At 44.0% G+C, this 26,333-nt stretch overlaps 1 protein-coding gene across 2 annotated transcripts in view; it reads right to left on the bottom strand.

Annotated features, from left to right (window-relative positions):
• Positions 1 to 1,670: 1,670 nt before the first annotated feature.
• The window catches only part of FBXO40 (F-box protein 40), a 30,993-nt gene continuing 6,330 nt past the window's right edge, over positions 1,671 to 26,333 (bottom strand). Inside the window, exons 2-3 of one of the 2 annotated variants that reach the window (XM_063128909.1) lie at positions 7,979 to 9,865; positions 1,671 to 1,942 (exon numbers count right to left, since the gene is read on the bottom strand). In XM_063128909.1, the coding sequence (XP_062984979.1) occupies positions 1,721 to 1,942; positions 7,979 to 9,865 (2,109 nt within the window). In that variant the 3' untranslated portion in view covers positions 1,671 to 1,720. Of the gene's footprint in view, positions 1,943 to 7,853; positions 9,866 to 19,087; positions 19,118 to 26,333 lie in introns of those variants that run through there. The other variant, XM_063128908.1, reaches the window with a different exon arrangement.

Here is a 26,333-nt window from a genome sequence, read left to right as displayed (position 1 = left end):
ATGCAGCCACATTGCAACTGTAGAAGCCATGGTCCAAGATTCTAGCACCTCCTATGTCACCCCTCTCCCCCTTTGTAGGCCACCTTTTATTCTAGGACCCCATTCTCAGTACTGGCTATGGAAGGATAAGGGCTTTACTATATGCAAGATTTGTTCCCTGGATGCAAGCCGATCTCCATGGAAACCCTGGCTCAGTTTTTCCAGATGGTGCATTGACTTGGATGCAAAACATTTAGATTGGTTCATTCACAAAAAAGTTGCACAACAGAAGAGAAGAACTGAGGTCACAATATTTGAAAACTTTTGTGCTGGTCAAAATTAAAGGGGCTGGTGTCATTAATATATGAATGGCTGATACAAGAAAGCTAGAAAAATTCCCTAGGTCTTAAACCTCAATGAAAAACAGACCTTGAATTGCAGTTCTCAGAAACCCAATGGAAACAAATCTCCTCCCCCTTTAAAACTGTATTAAATAAGCCTCTATGAAAGCCATTCATTGTTGGCATTTAGCCAGTCCACTTTACTTAGTCCTTCGTAGGGACACAGTAATCCTCGAGCTGGGCCTGTCCTTTTTACCAAAGGCAAATTACCTCCAAACCAAAACCTTTCCCGTGATCTTCTTAAAACGTTAACTGAGCCTGCTTGCACTGGATATACATCAATCACTGGCCTTTTACATAGATAGAACCACTGGGTTCCAACTCGACTGTCACCTCTGTTTGCTATGAGGGCCCTCAGAAAGGCTGGCCAGTGCTGACAAAGCATTTTGCACATTGGATCTCATCGGACTGTGTAATGAGCTGGATCAGCTGCCAGTCCCATTGGGAGAGTCTATGCATACTTGACAAGGGCCATTGTTTTTCAAGGACTTCACCATTACTGAGCTTTGTTGTGCTACTATTGGATTGCTACAGTCTTGATGGCCAAGTGAGGGTGGATTCCTCCTTCAAGCAGCTGTGTTGAACTCTGTGGTTGCCTAAATGCTACCTTCCCCAACTTCAAGATAGCTTGAACTTGCTATTCTCCCTTATGTGGAATTACACAGAAACCATGAAGAAGACATACAGGTTGCTTACTTGTGAAGTTATATAACCTGCCCTCTAATGTGACCATCTCTTCTGAACTGCTCTTGGTCTAACACTTCCTCATACATGCCCTGCAGCAGTCCATTAAGAAATTAGTGGCAAGGTATGATGGCCGGGGATAGGGCTCCTACCAAAAAAAGCTTCATCTTCTAGCTCTTGACAGTTCTAAACTTTGCTTTGCACAGAAGCAAAATCCATATGTGTCACAATACAGGATCACTTAAAAAAACTACAGTTACATGTAACCAGCCTGTCTTTCTTTTTACTAACCTTTTTAGTGCCAGGTTCCCTTCCCAGTGCTTCCATTAAAAAGAACCACAGGGTAAGCAGACTTATTTGTTTATTTTTTAAAAAATGAAAGGGGTTGGGGAGACAGTGAGACTGACATATACAGATCATCATTCACCAGTCTGTTCACCTTGCTTGTCACAATCCTCAAGCCTTTGGGTGCAATTCAGATTCTGTTGATGTCAGGTATAACATTATCATTGACTTTTGAAGGCCATTAGTTTAGACCTTAAGCCTGAAAATATATTCAGTTGAAATGCTATTACGGAATATGTGGTGCATTTCAGAGCAAACTGTAAATGTTTTAACATTTTATTCGCAGAACAAAAACGCTCTCTGTCTAGAAATCACTGCAGCCTTCTGTGAAGTTTCTTTGGAACAGGTCTGAATGTAGAAACCAAACTCTCTTGTATTTGCTCTTGAGCCGAAAAAATGCTGGTCAGCAAAACAGGGTCCTTCTTGTGCTCCACATCATAGAAAGGGCAGGACTTTAAGTGTACAGCCATGGAAGGAATGTCGCTGAACTGCCAACTGTTAACAGTGGCGAACAGGCTGCTAAATTTCCAGATCTATAAAGAATATAAATGAGAAACATAGGAAGAAAACATCAAAATTGTAACAAGATCTTTCAAACAATTCTTCCTAATTTGAAATAAAAGAAATGATTAGCCAAGGTAATATCTGCAGGCCAATAAATTCTCTTGTTTCACTGTCCTGATGTGGAGGAAGGTTAGTGTAAGACTACATATCCAGAATGTGCATCAGATTGGATTCAGCATCCTGTGGGCTTTTTTCTTCCATTTTAATGAAGCAAGTTTCTAGCCTTTAGTGCCACAAACAAAGCCTTGATGTATGTGTAAGGGAAAGCAGGTAGACTGCGCTGGATAAGGACACATGGGTGATGTGGTACAGGAAGAAGGATTTCTTTTAACTGTTTTTTTTATGACACATTAAAGGTTAACAGACAAAGGGCCTTGACAGTACCTGGGGAGGGGAGGATGGCAGAGGATGGCGCCAAGACTCTGACCTTATCCATCAAACGGCCTTGAGTGATCGGCCAGGCCAAGGGAGGTGTGAAACCAGGCCGAAGAACAAAGAAAGGGAGGGGGAAGAGCTGAGGAGGGGTATAAGGAAGGCCTTCCCTAATCCCGTGGTGTCGGCCGCTGGCAAGAGGAACGTAAGATCGTGAGAGGTGGGCTCAGCCCGGCGTGAGTTTAGGCACAGTTAAGTTTTATTATTTTAGACCGTTACTGGGTTATTATGCTATGCATGCTTTTATGATATTTTATTAGTTATCCTTCCCTATGTATCAACCCTACCTTTAGTCTAATAAAAGTCTTATACCTCATTTTGGTGAGCTTCTAGCATCTTTGTCCTTGGGCCGTGCTAAATCTGGTGAGAGCGGCCAGAGAATGCTGCCCTGTTCAGATGTTCTAGCTCTCATGATTAGAAGTGTGTGAGGAGAGAGTGTGGGGATATACTAGCTTGCACCCAGCCCTCTGTTGCCTGGGCCTGCCACCCTTCACACATCAGAGGGTGAAGGTCTGCAGCAAGGAGCCTACTCTACAAAGAGAGAGCTCCCCACCACACTGCCCCAATTATGGATTGTATGGAGACCCTGGATAGAATCATAGAATAGCAGAGTTGGAAGGAGCCTACAAGGCCATCGAGTCCAACCCCCTGCTCAATGCAGGAATCCACCCTAAAGCGTCCCTGACAGATGGTAGTCCAGCTGCCTCTTGAATGCCTCTAGTGTGGGAGAGCCCACAACCTCCATAGGTAACTGGTTCCATTGTTGTACTCCTCTAACAGTCAGGAAGAGGCTCACTGATACAGACCTCCACATGAAGGAAGGGGGGGCAGGCATTGAGGATGACATTGAGGGGGTAGAGAAAAAGAGCACATCTCCACTTCCTCCTCATCTCAGTGGGCTAGAACTGCTGGGATGGCTAGGGTTGCCAGTGCATCAAGTTTTGCCCAAATACATCAGCTTCAAGGTAGCTCCCCATATCTCATGTAATTGTCACTATCTGTCTGCAGCAACTGCTGTCCTGCTGTCATCACCATCTCTTCTTCCTTGCTGCTGTCCAGGTTAAAATTAACAGGTTCTCCCGTATGACTCCTCCATCTCCTCCAATTGGCCTGGCAGAAAAGGAGGAATCAGAGGAGTGCAGCTGATTCCAAAGGCCAAAGGGACAGCTGACTGGCAGTAGCAGCTTTGTAGTACAACCCTTTACCCATATGTTCAGGCTGCTTGGCTTATGCAGAGCTGAGCCTATGGGGATACAACCCCACCCAACTTGCCCACAAAAGCAGATAGATAAATGGAAAGAAACAAGCCCAGGTTAGTAGGGGTGATGGTACGTGTGTGAGAGAGAGGGGGGAGGGGGCAGAGAATGGGTGGGAAATGGAGTCCAATTGTATGTAATTATATCAGTGCTGTTGCACGCGTGACCTGCTCGTGGTTTCCCACAGGCCACTGTGTGAACAGAATGCTGGACTAGATGGGCCGTTGGTCTGATCTAGCACGGCTCTTCTTATGTTCTTATGTAGATCTACTAAGAAGCAATGGGACATAGTCCCAAATAAATCTGCACAGAATGCAGCCAAAGAGGGAGCAAGGGAAGGACCAGTGATTTATTAGCAATTTGAAACGGTTTTTTACCTTACTAACTGGATTTTAAATGTTTTTCTAACTTTCTAAATGGACTATATATTTTCCTTTTGAAGTGAATCTTTATTAGCAAGGACACGTTAAACTTATTTAAATGATTATCTTTTCTATTGATTGACAGGCTAAAACCTTAGAAAAATCTTGGCTGCACAATTTCTCAAAATTGTTATTCAATTATGGTTTTAGTGTAGAAACTCTCAGTGTTGCTAATTCTCACTTGCCAAAGGAAGTGAGGCAGGTGGCTACCAGGAGGAGGGCCTTCTCTGCTGTGGCACGCCGGCTGTGGAATGAGCTCCCTAAGGAGGTTCGCTTGGCACCTACATTATAAGCCTTTAGACACCAGGTGAAGGCCTTTTTATTCTCCCAGCATTTTAACAGTCTATAAATAAATTTTAACTTGGTGTTTTAAATTTGTAATTTTGCATTGCTGCTGTTTTTATCTGGTTGAGCTTTTATATTGTATTTTATATTATGGTTTTATACTGTTTTATACTTTGAATGGTTTTAATTTTTGTGAACCGCCCAGAGGGCTACGGCTATTGGGCGGTATAGAAATGTGATAAATAAATAAATAATATAAAAAATGTTTTTTACAAAGATTATGAGATACCGGAATGCAGATGGACATAGCTGTTCTTTTGAACACAAGTTCTAAAAAATGGTTAGTGAGGGCTAAGATCCAGTTTCAGGAAGAAAAATATCTCTTCCTTCCAATGAAAAGGGTTGGGGCCTTTACTCATCTTGGGGCCTGTCTTGACCAGGGGTTTGCCCCGGGGTAGATTCAGAGTGGTCCAGGGCATTGCAGTGCAAGACAGACTTTGCATATATGGTGCATCTGAAATGGAAGATCTGGCTCACTATTTATCGGCATGCTGTTTATATTCAAGTGCAGGGCACATCTCCATTTCTTGGCCATAGGAGAAACTGGGCAGCTGAGGAAAAACTGAATTTTCTCTTAAGAGAATCTAACCAGTTTGTGACTCATACAGTTAAGGGAGCCAGTTTAAGGGAAAAAGAAAAGGAAAGAATGTCTTATTAGATGAGCTATGTAATAGTTATTAAATCATGTGAGGTCATAATGGGGTCATAAAGCAAAAATAAAATAAAGCCTTATTTTATTAAAATGTATGTGTGAGCGTGATATAATTTGTTAGTTTTACATTTTAAGATTTATGTATTTATTGATTGTGTTTAAGATGTGCTTACTGTGTTTGAAATGCTCTGAAGACTTCTTCAATAAAATTTGATTTGATGTAATTGATTGACTTTTCTAACTTAAACTGATCTTTTTCACTTGAAATATTTTTATTTTCAGGACTGAATTAAGTTGCCTATGTTCAGATTATTTGTGGGAGGGGTATTTCCTGGCTAGAACTTCCCTAGATGAAATTATGTTCTTTGTGTGTACATGTATTGATTGAGGTCTCAATTGGAAGTTTCTGTGGAAGGGATTTTCTTTATCCCTCTAGTTAATATGCATGTTTAATATATTTGAGAGAAAAGAAGGAAGGAGGGGCTGAGTGGGAAAGAAAATAAAGATTTCATTTCAAGTGTAAAACAGTACTTAGCAAGAAAGTGTTTTTCAGACATCCTTCTTAAAAATATAGTGTGCCTGGAAGTAATAAAAGAGGACAAAATAAAAGACATAGGTATAATACTTAATCAGCTTCAGCATACAACAATTATTTCAGCAATAATCTGTTCTGTTCTGTTGTTCCATAACAACAACAACATAGAGAGATATGCCTATATGTGTGGATTTTTATGTTGGAAGCTACCCTGTGAAGGGACTCTATTCTAAAAGGCAGCCTATAAATATTTCAGATGAAATAAATGACTCATATAGTGGATCTGAAAAGGAACTTCCTTGGTTGTCAAGCTCAATATATTAATGCTAAACACCAGGGTCAGATTTATGTTTGTATAGGCCCTATTCACTTTACACATAGAGATCTGTCGGGGATGCTTTAGGGTGGATTCCTGCATTGAGCAGGGGGTTGGACTCTATGGCCTTGTAGGCCCCTTCCAACTCTGCTATTCTATGATTCTATGATCCTAATTCAGAAGTCCGACTCATATTGTATGTATTTATCATCCCAATTTGATTAAAGATACACACAAGTCTGACTGCTGTATATGTATGAGGGTATGAGAGAGAAGGGAGTGAATCTGTTTTGATAATAGGTTTGGGGTTGATAATAGGTTTGGAGGTCAGGTCTATCCCCGTCCCAATTCAGCTTGGGTTATTTTAATGCTGGAGCCATGGGCTGAAAAGCCCACCAGCAAAGGCTTCACTGTACTGTATTATTATCGACATGTATTTATTAAATGGAATTGCCTCACTGATTATCCTGTGGCTGGGTTCCCTGTTTGATAAATTCACTTTTACCTTTTGCTTTGTTCTTGTAATTTGGTTAGAGACTGGATACATTGTCCTGAAAGAAGGCTTGTAAAGATATGCAGTAGCTTTACATCATAGTTTATTCTGGACCCTGTCCATTTACCACTGTAGTATTTGTGATGAAATTGTCCACATTTTATACACTTTGAACACTTAAGATGATTGTGCAATTAGCCTTTATATCCTCACAGTCAGTGGCATTTTCTTTGGCCATCCCTTTTAGAGATTTCCAATAGATGAGATGAGAGAAGGAGGGACCATAACTCTGGCCCTTTTTACACCTAAGAGTTGTCCCAGGAAAATGGAGGGTCATCCCTGCCTGCTCCTGGGATCCCCTGTGGCATTTGGATGCACAGGAATGATCCCTGTACGATCCTTGGATATAGGGCTGGTGTAGACATGCCCTCAGTCGTAGCGCACCTGCTTTGCATGCAAAGGGCCCCATGTTCAATCCCTAGTTTCTCCAGGTAGGGCTAAGGAAGAATCCTGCTTGAAACCCTGGAGAGCCACTCTGAATCAGACTTAACAGTACTGGGCTAGACAGACCGAGGCTATGACTCACTATAAGGCAGCTAAGTTCCTAAGGTACTATAGACATGTAAAACTGGAGGGGCTAATGTCAAAGTCACTATATCCTGAACTCATTTTTTATTTAATTTATACCACACTGCATCCTTGAAAATACATCAAGTCCTGAAGGTGTTGGTTGGTTACAGGAAAATCATAGCCATTTTTTATTTTGCATTTGGGCGGATGACATGTTAAAATGTTGTGTTTGTTAGAATTGTTGTTAATCTTCAGGGTTTAGGTCTCACCCCACAGTCGCTAGAAGTTACCTCTCCAACTGGGTAGTGGATGCAACTTATTTCTATTGCACATGTATGTAAATGCTTGTGTGTGAACACTCAGGCTGCCATTGCCATTTCATATGCTGGTGAGGCTCAATTTTAACTGTTGATAACGTATTAAATAACAATTAAGTAAAGCACATCCATCAGTCATTAGAATATCGAGGTCTCCTGGGGCTCAGGATGGAGCTGGAAACTAAGAGCCTCTATTTGTGGAGGTAGGAATGGAAATTAGTAGGAGTGGAAGCTATTATTATGTAGCAGATAGAGGGCATCATCTCATGGGTCAGGGGGCAGAACCTAGCTGTGGCTGTTGCCTCATTGTGGAGCCCAACAGCCATAGAGTGAAGCTATGAGCAAAAACCACAGAAGCCGAGGGAAATAACCTGCTCCTTTAGCTTCTGGTCACTTGCCCTGAAATCTAATTCCTTCCCTTGGAGGCCCTGAGAAGTTTAAAACCCTGAAACATCAAGTCAGACTGAGAGACTTTGCAACCTATTTGTTTGTACTGTTTGAGCTAGTACCAAAGATTTTTAAAAAAAAACTAGCTGAAATTATTTAAATGCTCTGGAAGGGCTAGAAAGCTATGATGCCCATGATTCAAAATCTAGAGGCCAATATAAATATTGAAGTAAATTATTTGGATGATGCCACCATACACCCCATTGTCTACATCACTTGCCTTTCTGCGGACTCTCCAAGAACTTCCCCCATGAGAATATCTCTTCTTTTCCCACAGCAGAAAAACCATTCCTCTCTCTTGCAGCAGAGTAGCACAGATGTCTCTCATCTGTACTGACACCTGAGCCAGCTGAGAAAGGCTGAAGCTATCCAAAAACCCAGCAATGTACTTCAGGATCTCCAAGGGAAGGCTGCTCAGAGCATCCATTTCTTTCCCTCTGTTATTTCTGATCAAGTTGTATGACTTTGGTTCTGAAAGCATAGGATCTACTTCTGGCTTGACAGCAAATGTCTTGAGATGTTGGCTGTAGATAACACTTGACCTTTGCCCAGAAGGGCGCCAGGGATATTGAACAAAAGTGCAACCCAGGTAGGCAAGTGGGCAGCGATGCTGGAACCATCCATTTAGGGCAGACTGGATATCAGTGTGAACATTCTTGAAATGCGAAGGAAACTCATCTCTCCTGAAAACATGGTTACAAGAGAATGTGAAAGCTGAGCTGCTTTTGTTATGCCTTTGGGTTACGCTCTCACTGTGCAGCTGTAAATGGAGATTGGGTGGCCTTTTTGTATCTAGAATGTCTGCTAGAACAACTGTGGAGGAGAAAGGTTCCACATCAAAACTGTATGTTTGTGTCCCAAAATCTACATACAGACCATCAGTAGACTTTGTTTGAGATATCTGATGCCCTTTCAGTTCCTTCTCCAGAGCACACAGCAGTGTAGTTTTTATTGCATTTGATTTAGGAAGATCCTGCAGACTTATTCCCAACTCTGAAGTATCCAGAGATATGCTCTTACTTGGCTTCTTGTGTGCCACAGGATCCCCAAGGTGTGTTCTTTTGCCACAGTAGCTGGTTGGTATTTTGAAGGTGGTCTCTGTCTTCACTTCATGAACCTCCAGATTTCCATACACAAAGTCTTTCTCTCTGGGAGTGCAAGCAGCCATCTGACCAAAGTGAATAAGCATCCTTCCATGATGCACCAGATACATATTATACTCCCCTACAGGAACCTCCTTTTTCAGCCTCTCCAGTACTCCATCTTGCCAAGGGGCCAGCCCTGTCTTTTCAGCTGCTAAGTTTACTTGAGGAGGGGCTTGGATTTCTTCACTGTGACTCATGCTGCTGGCTTCTTCCACACTACCAGTAGAAGACTCTCCTGTATTCAGAGACCTGTTTTCAGTTCTCTTTTCCCCATTATCTGCCAGCAAGCCAGTAACTTTACATGCTGTAAATTCTTTGCTAAACATGTTTTCCCAGGCTTTGTAACCATCCAAATCCATACCTTCTTTGCCCTTTGCCAAATTCTCACGCTCTTGCTGGCTGAGCTCAGCTGGCTGAGCATCATTTGCTTCAGACAGACTGACTCCTCTTCCAGCAGTTTCTTCTCCCAGGTACTCAACATCATCAGCTGCTTCTTCCATGAGACAAGCCTCTCTGCATTCAGGGAAAAGTTCAGCCATTTTGAGTGTCCTGAAGAGAGTTTTCTGATCTCTCAGGGTTAGAGCCACATCCAAGCACTCCTCACTGGGCTCCTCCTTCATAATGTTCTCATGCAGAATGGCTTCAGAGTCTACACATGGCCAACGATTCCATTCCATAGAGCAGGAAACTATACTGGCTGGGCAGACTTGGAGATGTTTTGCCACTTTAAAACGAGCCATGGTAAAAGGGCAGCCATAAACAGAGTTAAGGCACGAGACTTGTGTTAGGGGACATAGGAGTTGATGCTCATCCTCTTTGCACATATGAAAGGCAGCACCACAGTGAGACCTGCAGCTGATCACCACACAAGAGACAGTGGACTCGACTGGAACTTGGCAATGTCTGTTGAAACATTTCTCACAGTGCTTGTGCAGTCCAAGAGCAGTCCGTTGCTTCCCACCCTACCAAAGAAAAAGAAGATTATTTTTAAAGTACGTAGAAAAGCTAAGACATGGTTCTTCTTATGGCTTCTATGATCTGCATGTTAAAATGTGTAGAAGCTATTTCACACGGCTGCTCTGCATGTCACCAGCCATTTTCAAAAATATTTATTTATAAAACGTATAAGCCACTCAATTTACAGAACTTGGATCAGACAAATCACAATTAAGGTAAAAATTCAAGTAACAATTCAAGTAAAATTACAAGTGATAATCGGTGTTGCCTGGCCTGGCCGACAGGAGCCAAATCTACTTCCCAGTTCACTGAGTGTGCCACTGCTTCCTCCCAGCAGCTGCTCTGCTGCCCAAGCCCCTTCATCTGTTTCTCTTTTGATTGTGTTGCCACATTTCATTCAACCACCTCTTGATCCTTGCCCCTCTTGGCTAATAAAAGCTAGTAGGGATGGAACAGCCGGCTGGGCCAAGGAGGTGATTAATGCCTCTCTACGAGAGGGAGTGGTCCCAGACCGTCTGAAAGAGGCGGCTCCAGAAGGTGGTGCTTGGGGGACATTGCTCGGCCCCATGGACTCTCCAGTATGGGGTTCCGCAGGGGTCAGTCTTGTCCCCCATGCTGTTTAACATGTACATGAAACCGTTGGGTGCGGTCATCTGGAGTTTTGGAGTGCGCTGTCATCAGTACGCTGACGACACGCAGCTCTACTGCTCCTTTTCATCCTCATCAGGTGTGGCTGTGGATGTGCTGAACCGGTGCTTGGCTGCGACAATGGACTGGATGAGGGCTAATAAACTGAAACTCAATCCAGACAAGACTGAGATGCTGCTGGTGGGTGGTTCCTCTGATCGGATGGGGGGCGTTCAACCGGTTCTGGATGGGGTTGCACTCCCCCTGAAGGAGCAGGTTCGTAGCTTGGGGGTTCTCCTAGAACCATCTTTGTCACTTGAGGCTCAGGTGGCCTTGGTGGCACGGAGTGCTTTCTACCAACTCCGGCTGGTGGCCCAGCTACACCCCTATCTGGACAGGGATAACCTAGCTTCAGTTGTCTATACTCTGGTAACTTCCAAATTAGATTACTGCAATGCCCTCTACATGGGGCAGCCTTTGAAGACGGTCCGGAAGCTGCAGCTTGTGCAAAATGCGGCGGCCAGATTGATAGCTGCAACAGGGAGGTTTGAGCATATAACACCGCTTCTGGCCCGCTTGCATTGGCTGCCTATATGTTTCCGAGCCCAATTCAAGGTGCTGGTCTTAACCTATAAAGCCCTACATGGCTTGGGACCACAATACCTGATGGAACGCCTCTCCCGACATGAACCTACCCGTACACTGCGCTCAACATCTAAGGTCCTCCTCCAAGTGCCTACTCCGAGGGAAGCTCGGAGGATGGCAACAAGGGAGAGGGCCTTCTCAGTGGTGGCCCCCCGACTGTGGAATGATCTTCCCGATGAGGCTTACCTGGTGCCAACGTTGTTATCTTTTTGGCGCCAGGTCAAGACTTTTCTCTTCTCCCAGGCATTTTAACAGCATTTAACAATGTTAAGTTTGTTTTTAATGGACCCCAGAATTGTTGTTTTTAAATGGATACTGTTGTTTTTATACTGTTTTTATGTTTTTTAAATTTTTGTATACTTTTAATGTTTACTATTTTTAATTGTTGTAAACCGCCCAGAGAGCTTCGGCTGTGGGGCGGTATATCTATATAAATAAAAATGAAAAAGACCGTTCGTTACTGTCGTTATATCTCCGAAAGTTCTTCACCGATTGCTTTGAAATTTTGACACAGCGTTGTGTTCGAATACGCGAGCGTTGTTATGTAACTATGTTCTATATGGGGTCAAAGGTTTGTCTTAAAATCGAAGAAATAGGCCTCCTCAAAACCAGTCCTGCTGATCATTGTGACATCACCAACCAGTAGACCAATCCGCTGCCTCTTCCTCCTCTCCTATTTGCATGTACTCTCGCAATTGGCTGAGTGAATATAGATGTCACACCTGTGACAGTTACACGTTCTGAAGAAAGGTAACTGCCAGGAGTTTCCAGTAACCTCCTCACTGTAAAAACATGCTTTTATATCTCCGAAAGTTCTTCACCGATTGCTTTGAAATTTTGACACAGCGTTGCGTTCGAATACGCGAGCGTTGTTATGTAACTATGTTCTCTATGGGGTCAAAGGTTTGTCTTAAAATCGAAGAAATAGGCCTCCTCAAAACCAGTCCTGCTGATCATTGTGACATCACCAACCAGTAGGCCAATCCACTGCCTCTGCCTCCTCTCCTATTTGCATGTTCTCTCCTATTTGCTCTTATAGGTCATTGTGACATCGCCAACCAGTAGATCAATCCACTGCCTCTGCCTTCTCTCCTATTTGCATGTTCTCTCCTATTTGCTCTTATAAGTCATTGTGATATCGCCAACCAGTAGGCCAATCCACTGCCTCTGCCTCCTCTCCTATTTGCATGTTCTCTCACAATTGGCTGAGTGAATATATAATAATAATAATAATAATAATAATAATAATAATAATAATAATAAATGTATTTCTTACCCGCCTCTCCTTTTAGATCGAGGCGGGGAACAACATTAGAACAGGAATCAATACATCTTAAAAATACATGATTTAACATTGATCTGGATAGGCCTGCCGGAAAAGGCTAGTCTTTAAAGCTGCCTTAAAATCACACACAGAGTTAATTTTACGAATCTCCTCCGGCAGGCCATTCCACAATCTGGGGGCGACAGAAGAAAAGGTCCTCTGGGAAACTGATGTCAGCCTAGTTTTAGCTGACTGAAGTAAGTTCACCCCAGAGGACCTGAGTGTGCGGGGCGGACTATATGGGAGAAGGCGATCCCGCAAGTAACCTGGACCCAAACCATTTAGGGCTTTAAAGGTAATGACCAACACTTTGTACTTTGCCCGGAAACTAATTGGCAGCCAGTGGAGTGATTTTAATGTTGGGGTAATGTGGTCATCCCTAGGTGTACCAGTGACCAACCTGGCCGCCATATTTTGAACTAGTTGAAGTTTCCGAACTAGGTACAATGGTAGCCCTATGTAGAGCGCATTGCAGAAGTCAAGCCTTGAGGTTACCAGCACGTGCACTACTGTCTTTAGGTCTTCTGACTCTAAGAAGGGGCGCAGCTGGCGTATCAGCCGAAGCTGATAGTAGGCACTCCTGGCCGTCGCATCTATCTGGGCTGTCATTTGGAGTGACGGATCCAGGAGCACCCCCAAACTGCGAACACAGTCTTTCAGGGGGAGTGTAGCCCCATCCAGAACTGGCTGACACACCTCCAAACCTAGGTCAGAGCCCTTGACAGCAAGCACCTCTGTTTTGTCTGGATTCAGCTTCAGTTTGTTTTTCCTCATCCAGCCCATTACTGCCTCCAAGCATTCATTCAGAGGAGACACACTATCCTTAGCTGATGCTGTTACTGAAGGCATAGAGAAATATATTTGGGTGTCATCAGCATACTGATAGCACCCCGCCCCGTGCCTCCGGATGATCTCTCCCAGCGGTTTCATGTAGATGTTTTTGGGCATTGGGGATAGGATGGCACCTTGTGGTACGCCATACAACAGCTCCTTTTTTGAGGAGCGACTATCCCCAAGCATCACCATCTGGAATCTACCTGAGAGGTAGGACCGGAACCACTGGAGCACAGTGCCCCCGATTCCCAAACCCCTCAGGCGTTCCAGAAGGATACCATGGTCGATGGTATCGAAAGCTGCTGAAAGGTCCAAAAGCACCAGCAGGGACACACTCCCCCTGTCAATACTCATGCGGAGATCATCCACTAAGGCGACCATAGCTGTCTCAACTCCGTATCCTGCCCTAAAGCCAGTTTGAAATGGGTCTAGAAAATCTGTATCATCCAAGACTGCTTGGAGTTGGAAGGCAACTGCCCTCTCAATCACCTTGCCCAAAAATGGAAGATTTGATACTGGTCTATAATTATTAAGGTCCAGGGGATCCAGGGAGGGCTTTCTGAGAAGTGGCCGTACCACTGCTTCTTTTAAACATGGTGGAAAACTCCCCTCCCTGAGAGATGCATTAATAATATGTTGTAGTTGTAGTCTAACTGCATCTCCTCCCTGGGTGACCAGCCAAGAAGGACAGGGATCGAGAGGACAAGTTGTCCTCCTTACTCGTCCAAGCAGCTTGTCCACATCATCAGTACTCACCAACTGAAACTGATCCAGTGTAATCCTACTCACAAAGTTGCTGGACACTTCAGCTTCAGCTTCTGTTATAACGACGGCATCTAAATTGGCTCTTATCCGAGAGATTTTATCTGTGAAATGATCATTAAATGCATCACAGCGAACTACCGAAGGCTCTAAAACTGGGTTCAGGGGAGGAGGTGACCGAGTTAGACTCCTCACCACCCTAAACAGTTCTGCTGGACGTGAATTCGCAGACGCAATGCGGTCAGAGAAGAAAGCTTTCTTCGCTGCACGTATTGCCACCCCATAGGAACGAAGATGTTCTCTATGACGTGCCTTGTCGGATATGAGATGAGTTTTCCTCCATCGGCGCTCCAGTCGTCGACCTTCCCGCTTCAACTTCCTGAGATCTTCTGTGTACCAAGGTGCCCGATTGGAAGCAGGTCGGAGAGGACGTTTGGGGGCAATCGTGTCGATAGCCCTAGTTAGGTCTTGATTCCATCTATTGACCAGGCCTTTAACAGGATCGTCGACAATACCAGCCATAGTACCCTCTAAGGCTTTCTGGAATCCAAGAGGATCCATCAGCCTTCGAGGGCGGACCATCTTAATAGGTCCGCCACCCCTGCAGGGGAGGATGGTAGCCATGATATTAACCCTGACCAGAAAATGGTCTGTCCATGACAACGCAGAGGTATTTATCACCTCCGCCCACAGATCTGTCTGTTCGGAACTGAAAACAGCATCGAGGGTGCGACCTGCTGAATGTGTGGGTCCAGAGACCAATTGGGATAGGCCCATGTTTGTCATGGATGCCATGAACTCCCGAGCTGCACCTGATAAACCACTCCCGAAAGGGATGTTGAAGTCGCCCAGGACCAAAAGCCTGGGCGACTCCAACACCAACTCCGACACTAGTTCCGTAAGCTCAGCCAGGGAGTCTGATAGGCAGCGGGGTGGCCGGTACACTAACAGAATCCCCAGTCTATCCCTGGTCTTTAGACTCAGGTACACACACTCTATGTGATTCAATTCCCGGACAGGAAGTCTGGTCAGGTTGAGATTATCCTTATAGACCACAGCTACTCCGCCCCCCCGTCCACTTTTCCTCACCTGCTCGATAACACAGTACCCAGCTGGGAGGGCCTGGGCCCATGTTGGGCCACTGTCATCTCCCAGCCAGGTCTCTGTGAAACATGCCAGGTCGGCCTCCTCATCTGTGAGGAGATCATAAATTATATTTGTTTTGTTTTTAACCGACCTGGCATTGCAAAGGAGCAAGGAGAGGGTCCGTGGTTGGCTTGGTTCATTCTCCAAGTTCCCCAGGGTGGCAGGGCGACCGGAAGGAAAGATGGGTGTTAAATATCTATCTCTCCTTCCCCTGTAATGGCACTTCACCCTGCCATCACCATATCTCCCTCTGCCCTGCACAACTTGAATTGCCGCCTCCTTTCCATTATGCATTATACATCTACAATAACTTCACAATAGCAAATTAACAACAATACACAATTAATAGGGGAAATTAACAGATTATTTAGCTCAATTTGACCGGGGGGTGGGGGGAATTGAATGGCTGCTGCCAGGTGACTATTGCTGGAAGGGAGCAGGAGGGATGGCTGAGCAGGTGTCTTCTCAGCAGAGCTCCCCTTCTCTGTCTCCTGCAGCCTGGTGGAATGGCTGCTGCCAGGTGACAGTTGCTGGAAGGGAGCAGGAGAGATGGCTGAGCAGGTGTCTTCTCAGCAGAGCTCCCCTTCTCTGTCTCCACACCTGTGGAGATGTCACACCTGTGACAGTTACACATTCTGAAGAAAGGTAACTGCCAGGAGTTTCCACTAACCTCCTCACCGTAAAAACATCCTTTTTTAAAAACCAAACAATCTGCTTTACTTCATCCAAATAATGCCTCACAGAAGATCACACTTAGGTTTTCGTACTCGCAGAGCAGAAGCACTGCGACGAGAAATTGCAAATCAGACTGAGGAAGAACGGGCATCAGCAAACGAGAAAAAAAGAAAAAGAATGCCTCAAATACGTGCCAAGGAACCAGCCAAGCAACATTCAGCCAGACTTGAGGATGCACGGTTGCGAGCACAGCAATCGCATTCTACAGCTTCAGATCTGCTTTGTTCTCAACAGAATGAACGCGACAGGCTGAGAGTGGCTGAAATACGTCAACGAGAAACAGCACATCAGCGTCAAACACGACTCCGTGGTAAACAATCACACGATTACAATCGCCTTGCATTCCGGTACAACCCAGCTGATGATTATAGTTTGAGGCGGCATGTTGTCATCGGCACTGTGACTGAAGTGTGTCCTTATTGCAAGGCTCTTAAATTTAATGGAGAAACAAAAGGAATGTGTTGCGCGGCTGGAAAAATTAAACTGCCTCAACTTGGAGAACCACCAGAGCCATTACAAACTTTGCTTGCCGGATATACTGAAGAATCAAAGCATTTCCTATCTAACATCAGGAAATACAACTCATGCTTCCAAATGACGTCGTTCGGCGCAGAAATCATCACAGCTCCATTTATGCCAACTTTCAAAGTCAAAGGACAAATTTATCATAAAGCCGGCTCCTTCCTTCCGTTTCAAGATAGTCAACATAAATTCCTACAAATGTATTTCATTGGTGATGGCAATGATGAATTGAATGCACGCTGCGGAATTTATACCGGCATAAAAAGGTCCGTCGTTTCAAAACTGCAACAGCTACTTCACGAAAAAAACAATTTAGTACATTTGTTCAAAACAGCAATTGACATGATGCCATCTGATACACACAAGATTGTTATTCATGCTGACAAAACGCCTGCTGGAGAACATGTGCGAAGATTCAATGCTCCAACTATAGACGAAGTGGCAATTGTTATAGACAGAGATCAATCTTGACAGGACCTTTCAAAGGTGAAGATGTCCTCATTCCTCGCATTCCTATGATTCCAACAGATATGCCATTTCAATTTAAGAGATTGCAATTCCCAATTCGATTGGCGTTTGCAATCACCATCAACAAAGCTCAGGGCCAATCTTTAGAATTGTGCGGTTTAGATCTAGACACAGATTGCTTCTCACATGGACAATTATATGTTGTGTGTTCTAGAGTCGGCAAACCAGACAATCCCTATATCTACTCAGACAATGGAACAACTAAAAATATTGTATATCCACAAGCATTGTGAAATTAAACATATTAGAAACATACACTTTGTCTTTTCTTTCTTTTCAATTTAACCAGACTGAGCCACAGCAACGCGTGGCAGGGTACAGCTAGTAAATGTAATAAATAAATAAATAAATAAATAAATCAGAGAACACCATAGTCTGCACCTGACTGGGTAGCTGTTGCTCTCAAACTAAGGCCAGGCCACATGGGACCTTATGAATTCCTTCCCAACCTTGTCTGAAGTATCATGACATTTCACTGAAGGCTCTTCCAGATGAGGATTTTTGGCTGTCATTTGTGGGATTGTTCAGGCTTCCCATACGACGAGCTTCTCGACACCATGTTTTTATCCCAGAGCTTTACCGGGGCTTCTGCTTTTGAATTCTTTGTGGGATCAAGTTTGGCTTCTTTTCACATGCTTCCCTGAACTTTGGGTGTGTGTGTGTTCCATTGAATAGCCACTAGATGACACTGTGGTAAAGGGCAATTGCACACTTACACCCAGCAAATATGGCAGGTCCCAGAATTAATCCCACTTTTCCTCCATTAAGGGAAATGCCACAATATTGGTCACAAAGGAAGGAGGAGGCCCTGGAGGTTGATGAAGCCATGTAAAGGACCCACAAATTCCATGAGTGACCAATTACAAACACATGATAAAAGCCTTGAGTACAGAAGCCTGATGTTATCAGTTTCCTGCAATCGTCCTGTTTTTCCCTCCATTTCTCCCATATTTTTCTCACACCTGGCAGAGCTCACACACACACACACACACACACACACACACACACACACACACTGAGCTAAGAATATAAGGATGGATTTGAATGTTCCTCTTTTCAGTCACCATAGTTTATCACAGGAAATAATTGCCTTTGTAAAAGAAATTCTGCAGACACTATCTTCTAACAAGTAAGGAAACCAGTTTTATATGTTTTTATTAATACGACATATATATAGGCCCTAATGGCACCGTGTTATGTTAAAAAAAAAAAAACTTACATATATGGGCATAGGTCCTTGTAGCAATGTGCCTAATTAACCTAATAACAAAAAATATTTTAATGTTATGTGTTATCTTGATTTATTGTATTGTATTGTTGATGTTACAGCCCCCTGATGAAGGCCTTTGAATAAAATACAGGCCGAACCGTGTTGGGCTTTGTGAAAAGGCCTTTGGCTTAGGAAAAAAGCTCCCAATGGTGCTAACAGTAGCTTTCTTTCTTTTTTTCCTAAGGGTGTTTCCAGGAGGGCTCCTAGCACTGCCAATGAGAAGGCATTGTACAGCTATTCCAGCTTTTCTTTCTTAACAGATTATCTGTAGCAACACAAAAGACAGAAGAAGTGGGAAACCATGAGAGGGGTCCAACTTGGAAATGTTGACGTCTGGACTCCCTGCAAAATTCTTTGAATGAGGCAGGAAAATGGTAGCTTAAAAGACTCATCTGGAAGCACTCTAAGCCATGGGGTGGTGTGGTGATTTTGCTAGGGATGGGAGAAAGAAGTGGAGGAGAAAGAGGGAAATTGAGTTTATTGCTATCTTAAAAGGTTAAATAATTTGGGAAGGCAGTACTTTTTGAGGTACTACTGCTTTCAGAGGATAGTGTAACAGAAGAGAGAGCCTTTTCAGTGGTAGCTGATGATGGGAAACTCTTCCTTATGTGCAGGAATCCCTTTTCATGGGGGAGCATTTCACCATGTGAGCCACAGGCTGCAGTCTGATTTGGTATCGCCTAGACATAGGTTCACCACCTCAATAAGAAGAAGCCAAAGACAGGGTCAAAGCTTGAGGTCAACCAATGGTATTCTATAAAAATTGGCACTGGCGTGATCAAACAGGTTATATCTTATAACACAACTATCCTACCTCTGTCTGAAAGTACCTACCATAGCTTCAGCTGGTCACCTTTGATGTGTCTGGAAGGAAAATGAAAAGACTTAAGAAGAGTATCAGGAAATTCAGAAACACAACTGTGATAAATGGTATCCAATTTGTATACATATTTGTGATCTCAGCACTGCCTTACCATTCAGCCATCAAATTCCATAGCTTATGAAGACTGCAGAGGCAATATAATTGAGAAATCCACTAGCCATAGGAAGAACTTCTTAACTATGCTGGATACAGATTACTGCATCTGACATATGCCCTGCCAAAGGAAGTGAGGCAGGTGGCTACTAGGAGGAAGGCCTTCTCCACTGTGGCACCCCGGCTGTGGAATGAGCTCCCCAGAGAGGTCCGCCTGGCGCCTACACTGTACTCCTTTCGTCGCCAGCTGAAGACCTTTTTATTCTCTCAGTATTTTAACACTAAATTTTAACTTAAATTTAAATTTACTGTTCTAATTCTGTATTTTAATCTTATATCAATTTCTGCTGCGTGGTTTTATCCTTGTTGTGCTTTTTATACTGTATTTTGTATTTGTGTTTTCAGACTATTGGTTGTTTTATTATGGTTTTAATTTTTGTGAACCGCCCAGAGAGCTTTGGCTATTGGGAGGTATAAAAATGTAATAAATAAAATAAAATAAAATAAGATGCTTCTTACCATTTAGCAGGATGATAAAGGTGACAAAAATAAGCTACACCAGAGTGAGCATTCTCATTTGAGGCTGCTAGATCTCCTCTACAATTATTTCAAATGGTATGGAAATTTCTACTATGTCTCAGTGCAGATGTGTGGTAAAACAGTTGTTTGTATCTTCTTTGAGTCAGCAGTTATTGAGGGCAGCATTGCTTTCTGGGTGGCAGGCACAGATAAATATTTCAGTTTGTAAGTCAGCTTACAAAAATCAGAAATCTAAACTAAAAAACTAAAACTCTCTAAACCACTTAGGGCACAATCCTATCGGTATAGTCATAAGCATCCAAATTTGAAGGCTGACAACTATCTAATGCAAGGTGGATGGAGCACAGAGGGGATCCTCTTTTCCATGCTCCATCCGCCCTGCAGTTTTTCCTAGATGCTCGATTTCGAGCATATAGATGGGGCGCTTCAGAGCAGGCGGGGGCTGCACAGCACATAGGAAGCTATGTAAAGGAGCTTCTGTAGTCTGCTCCCCTCCCGGCCCCTGGGCACATCCCCTTTCTGCCCTCTCTACACCCCACTCCACCTCCTCCATGCTCAGTTCCCTTCTCCATGTAGAGAAGGAGCCAATGCAGAGAGAACTGCACCAGCTATGAGAGGGGGGAGAGGCAAGCAGTTAAAACATTAGAAGGGCCCTGAGGCTGAATCATAGAATCATAGAACAGTAGAGTCGGAAGGGTCCAAACCCCCGCTCAATGCAGGAATAAACTCTAAAGCATACCTGACCAAGGGCCCATTTAATCCAGCACTCTGTTCATATAGTGGCAAACCAGCCATCGACCAGGAACACAGAAGCAGGACACGATTGCAACAGCACCCTCCCACCCATGTTCCCCAGCAACTGGTATATATAGGCTTACTGCCTCTGATACACATAGCTATTAGGGCTACTAGCCATTGATAGCCTTCTCCTCCAGAAACTTATCCATCCCCCTTTTAAAGCCATCCAAATTGGTGGCCATCCCTACATCTTGTGGTAACAGTGTGCTATGTAAAGTATTTCCTTTTATTTATCCTGAATTTCCCACCAATCAGCTTCATGTTGACCCCAGATTCTAGTATTATGAAAGAGGGAGAAAAATGCCCCTCTATCCACATTCTCCACACCATGCATAATTTTGTACACCTCTATCATGTCTCCTCTTAGCCTCCTTTTTTCTAAGCTAAACAATCCCAGCTGTTGTAACCTTCTCTCATAGAGGAGATGCTCCAGCCCCTTGATAATTTTAGTTGCTTTTTTCTTCACTTTTTCCAGCTCTACAATATCTTTTTTTTAGGTGTGGTGACTAGGGGCATGTCTACACAAAGCGTTTGCGCAGGGGTGGCTTCGTGGTAGCGGCACATCATCTACATGACACAGCTGCCAGGCACTTACCCTGCCTTTTTTAGCAGTGGAGCCCATGGCACCCTCTGAGTGGTCGCCATGGGCAGCCCCGTGCCTCTCGAAAAGTAAAAAAAAAATCAAAATGAGGAGAGGAGCGAGCCATTCCTCCCCCCTTTTTATTTTTTTTAATTATCTATATCTGCAGAGCTCCACAGATACAGATAAGAAAAAGAAAAAGAAATGGGGGTGGGTGGGGAGGAACAGGCAGCCAGAGGGAGGAGACGTGGTTCTCCCACTCCCACTCGCGTCCTCTGGCTGCCTTGTTCCTTCCCCCACTTTTTTATTTTTATTATCTGTAGCAGATTATAAAATTAAAAAGGGGGGAAGCAATGGCCGTGTTCCTCTCCTCCCCCCGCCCCCGGTTTTATTGTTTTTACTTTTCCAGAGGCCGGGAAAATCGCATTTGCCTTAATTCCCGTGCAGAAGCTGGGAAGGAATGCAAGTGCGGGTGCAAGGCATCTTGTGGTGCCAAAGCGCAGCCATAAAGACAGGAGCTAGAACTGTAAACAGTATTCCAAGTGTGGTAACACCATAGATTTGTATAAAGGCTCTATGATACTAACAGTTTTATTCTCATTTCTTTTTCTAGTACGGAGTTTGCCTTCTTTACAGCAGCTGCACACTGGATTGACATTTTCATCAAGTTGTCCACCACGACCCCAAGATCTCTTTCTTGGTGAGTCATTGCTAGCTCAGATCCCATCAGGGTACACTTGATGTGGCATCAGTTTACACTTGGGGCCTTCCTAGACGAGGCCTTAGCGCGCCTTCTGACCCGGCTTCGCTGCTGTGCGTCCAGATGACGCACAGGGGAATCTGGAGGCAGGCCGCGCTGAGGCCTGGTCTTACGCGCCATAAGCCAATACGCTTATGGCGCACTTTTTCCCCAGCTCCGGCCTCAGGACCTGGCACAGCGCTCATAGGAGCGCTGTGCCCATCGGCGGGGGGGGGGGGGCGAAGGATGGCAGGGGCAAGGATGGGAGGGTGGGTGGCACGGGGGGGGAAGGCGGGTGCAATCGCGCCGCCGCCGCCCGAGCAAGCAGCCGAGCGGCGCTTGCCCAGGCAATGCCGCCCCATCCCAGGCATTGCCCGGGCAAGCGCCGCTCGGCTGCTTGCTCAGGCGGCGGCGGCGCGATCGCACCCGCCCTCCCCCCGTGCCACCCACCCTCCCATCCTTCGCCCCCACCCCCCGTTTTAAAAAAATAAGTCAAAAAGCCACTTACCGTCTCCGGAGTCTTCGGGCCAAACGCGGCCCCTTTAAACAAACAAAAAAAATGGCGGACGACGCAGGGCTTCTGTCCTCCCTGCGTCTCCGCAGTTTGGAAGCCTGGGGGAGGCGCGCTAATGGTAGCGCGCCTTGGCCCCGCCTCCCTGCCGGCGTAAGCCGGCAGGTCTAGCAAGGCCCTTGGTTGCATTGAACTGCATTCGCCATTTGGATGCCCAGTATCCCAGTTTGGAGAGATCCTTTTGGAGCTCCTCACAATCCCCCCCCCTTTTTTAACCAGCTTAGATAACTTGGTGTCATCAACAAACATGGCCATTTCCAGAAACGAAAAACTCCAGTGGCTGTCTAGACAGTGTCTAGTGGCCTTAAGATTGCTCCATTAGAGATTTTATTATATTAAGCAATATACAAGTATTATTATAATTAAATAAAAACAGGCAATATAAAATAGATTAAAATGTTGAAGAAACTGAATAAGTGCTAAAAGGTGAGATTTTAAAAACATAAGACATCAAACATTTGATAGCAAACCAACATCTAAACTTAACTCCCATAAAAAGAGACAGAGGGAGAGAGAAAGGTTAACCACAGTGGTTAAGCCAGAAAGCCAGGCTGTGTTCAGAGGATACCTTAAACCACAGTTTTAACTACGGTGAATGAAGCAAAAAGCCTTATTCATTGTGGTTAAAGCCATGGTTTAAGGTGTCTTCTGAACAGGCCCAGAGAGTTTGCACTATGAATGTCTCTGAAAAAAGAACTGTATAAATGGGTTGTCACTTTAGAGAAGATGCTGTCACCACCTGCAGGGACATTGGAAGATGAACCCAAATAACAGGCAGATTTGTATGACAGCAGGCTGTCGTCCCTCATATGCACAGGTTCCAAGCCATGTAGAGCTTTAAAGAACAACAACAGTTTGAATTGTGCCAGGAATCAAACGGGCAACCAGTAAAGATATTTTAGCAGTGGTGAGATGTGTTCAGTCCAGCAAGGCCCAGTTAACAACTTAGCTACCATGTTTTTGAATTAACTGAAAATTCCTAACAGTCTTCAAAACATTGCTATAATCTATTCTGAATGTTTCCAGGGTGTGAATAATTGTGAGAAAATATGGAGGGACTACACTTGGCATACTGACACATAAAAGACATTTCAAGTTACAGAAGCTACTTGGCCCTCCAGAGTAAGAACCGGGTCTAACAGAACTCCTGATATTACCAAGGAGCTCAGCAGTTTTGTTGGTTTTGAGGTATGAATGAATATATTTTATTACGGTCATTGACCAATACCAACAGTACATTTAACAAACACTCTTTACAAAATATGTTAACACATTAAAACTACCAACATCTAGAGAGTCAGAGTTCAAAACAATTATATCAACAAATCCATCTAAAATCACAGAGTACACTCAGGGGCTAAAAAGGTATGGCATGTTATTGCAATTGCACAAAATTTAGCTACTTTATTGGTAATATAGGGAATATAAAATTCCCTATATATTTCCTTATTACTATCAGAGAGTAATAAGGAAATATAAAATTTTGCAGTTCTACCCGGGTATTTATATAAAATAGGTAGAATAAGATCATTCCTAAGATCCCGATAAAAAGAACAGTATAAAAGTACAAGCCCTTACCATTTCAACATCCCCGTTATTACAGGGGCATAGGCGGTCTTGGAATGGTAGTTTTGAGGTATGTCTCTCACACTCTAGAACCTCCATTTAGTTCCAGAAAGCTGGCTAAGGAAGGGCTTCAGATCAGCCAGGGCAAGAAAGTTGTTTGTTAGATTATATTTATTGTATACATTGCTTAACAATATTATTTGTAGGGTACTGATTTTTGGCAGGACTGCAATTTAACATTTAAAAGAAATATGTACACAAAAAAAGGAAAAGGGCATTTCTTGAATTTGCTCATTATTCCGCCCTCTATGCTGAGATTCTCTGTGCATCTTCTCTGCTAGCAAAGCCATTGATACTTGTAAGTTGCAATGCTGGAATGGAAATACCACTAAGCTGATCTATGTGATAGTTCCTTAGCAGACAGAACTTATATTTAAAAAGGCAACATAGTCTTCTTTCATAATTTTTCATGCAATTTGCATTTACATGACTGAGAGGAACAACAGTTTGTCTTTCATAGCCAGTTGTCTGTCGCTCTGATTCTTGGGAGAATGTTGATGCATATAACCTCTAAAAATAGCCTCAGTGATGACTTGCAGAATGCCAGAACAGTTACAGAGTATTAAAACTATGCATGTATCACAAGCACGTGAAAATCACAAGGGCTGGAGTAAAAGACAGATAATCCAAATAAGGAGCAAATGCTGGACAGTCTTTCCAAGAATGTCCCATGTTTGGCAATTTTTCATCATTCAGTAAAAACTATTTAAAAATTGTTTAACATGTCAGGAATACTACTGCACATGAAAACACCAAATCAGTGATTTAAAACTTGTGTAAAAAGCAACGTAAGGGAGGCACTGTATGCTCCAGTACTGGGCAAAAAGACTGCATTAAAATGAATGAAACAGAATGGCCATTGGTATCCACTGGTTCCTTTCAAAAAAAGCAGTAGAATTCATTAAAACCAGGCTGATTGTTTGCTTCAAACTGGTGTTTAGAGACTATCCCCAAATAGCCAAACAAAAAAATATTCTTCTCCCCCGCTGCCCCCACCCAATTTTAGTTCATTCATAATTACCCCAAAAAATAATTGTGCAAAGTTTCAAGATCCCCAGATCTCTCCTTTAGCCAAGATGTTAAAAAGGCAGGGGCAGAGGGGGGAAAGGTAAGGCCACATTAAGCCTCATCCCACCAGCCTTATATTGTGCTGTTGCAGCAAAATCTATGCAAAAGACTCAAATAACACTGAGATTATAGTCTGTTTTCACTGAAAAGGACTCGGATGACGTCGACTATGTCCTGCTGTGATTGTGGTTCTTTCCCCCTTTATAGTGGATTATTTTGGTGCGGGGAATGTCTGGTTCTTTCCCAGCATGCGAAAGCACATCGCTCAAATTTCAACATGTGTTTTCATACATCATTTTCAATGCGCTGTACTGTGGGCGTGTTTTCAAGGGGCAGTATTGCTGTCATAAAAGAGGGTGTGAAGTTCTTTTCCAGGGCTGAGCCTTCGCAAGCCCCGCCATGCAGTGTGTGGATGTGGGTGTGCGCATGTGTTCGGGTGAGGGTGGGGGTGGCTGTTGTTGCAATCTGTTAATTATATTTGTCGAGTCTGCAGTGGGACAGGTGGGGGGAAAGGGTAGGGGGTAAAACAGGAGAGAAGGGAGTGGACGGGGGGGGGAGAGAGAAGGACAAAGTCTTGGGGCATCTGTGCCAATTCAAATCCTTTCCTCCTGCTTCCAAACTCCCCCGCTCCTTCCTCACCCACATATTTACAAATAAAGAGGGATACTCTTTAGTTGTGTGTTTTTAACTGAGCCTTTGGTTCAAAGCATGTGGAAGTTGTAGTAGGCAGCAAAAAGAAAAAAAACTTTTAAAAACCAACTTGCTGGTTTCTGGGACCTTAAACCATTTTGCACAGCAGGCAGCTCAGGAGCAAGCAGTCAAAAGCATCCAAGGGGGGAAGCCGCAGAGGTTTCCCTTCGTGCATACCCTACTGGTTCCCGGTCATTCTTTGTATTGATTTCTTGCCTGTTTTGGGAGTCCAGTGCTATACATGCCGCTCAACTCTTTTTCAACATCTTCAACACAAATTCTCTTGCAATTTGAGAGAATGAGCCCAGGTTGTATTAACAACAGAAGAATGCCTGCTTCCTCCTGAGTAGGCATTTTCAGCTTAAAAGAAATGTGGAAAATGCACTCTCCTTGCCAGCAGCACCCTCACTTTTAAAGATAAAGAGATCCAAATTGGCACAGTGGCAGGTCTTAAGTAGGTCTTTTAGCATACCCAACTTTAATCAGATTGGA

The sequence above is a fragment of the Elgaria multicarinata genome, chromosome 6 (assembly GCF_023053635.1).
Source record: "Elgaria multicarinata webbii isolate HBS135686 ecotype San Diego chromosome 6, rElgMul1.1.pri, whole genome shotgun sequence".
NCBI lineage: Eukaryota > Metazoa > Chordata > Lepidosauria > Squamata > Anguidae > Elgaria > Elgaria multicarinata.
Note: the sequence above shows the minus strand (reverse complement) of the source record. Positions and strands in the feature narration are given on the sequence as shown.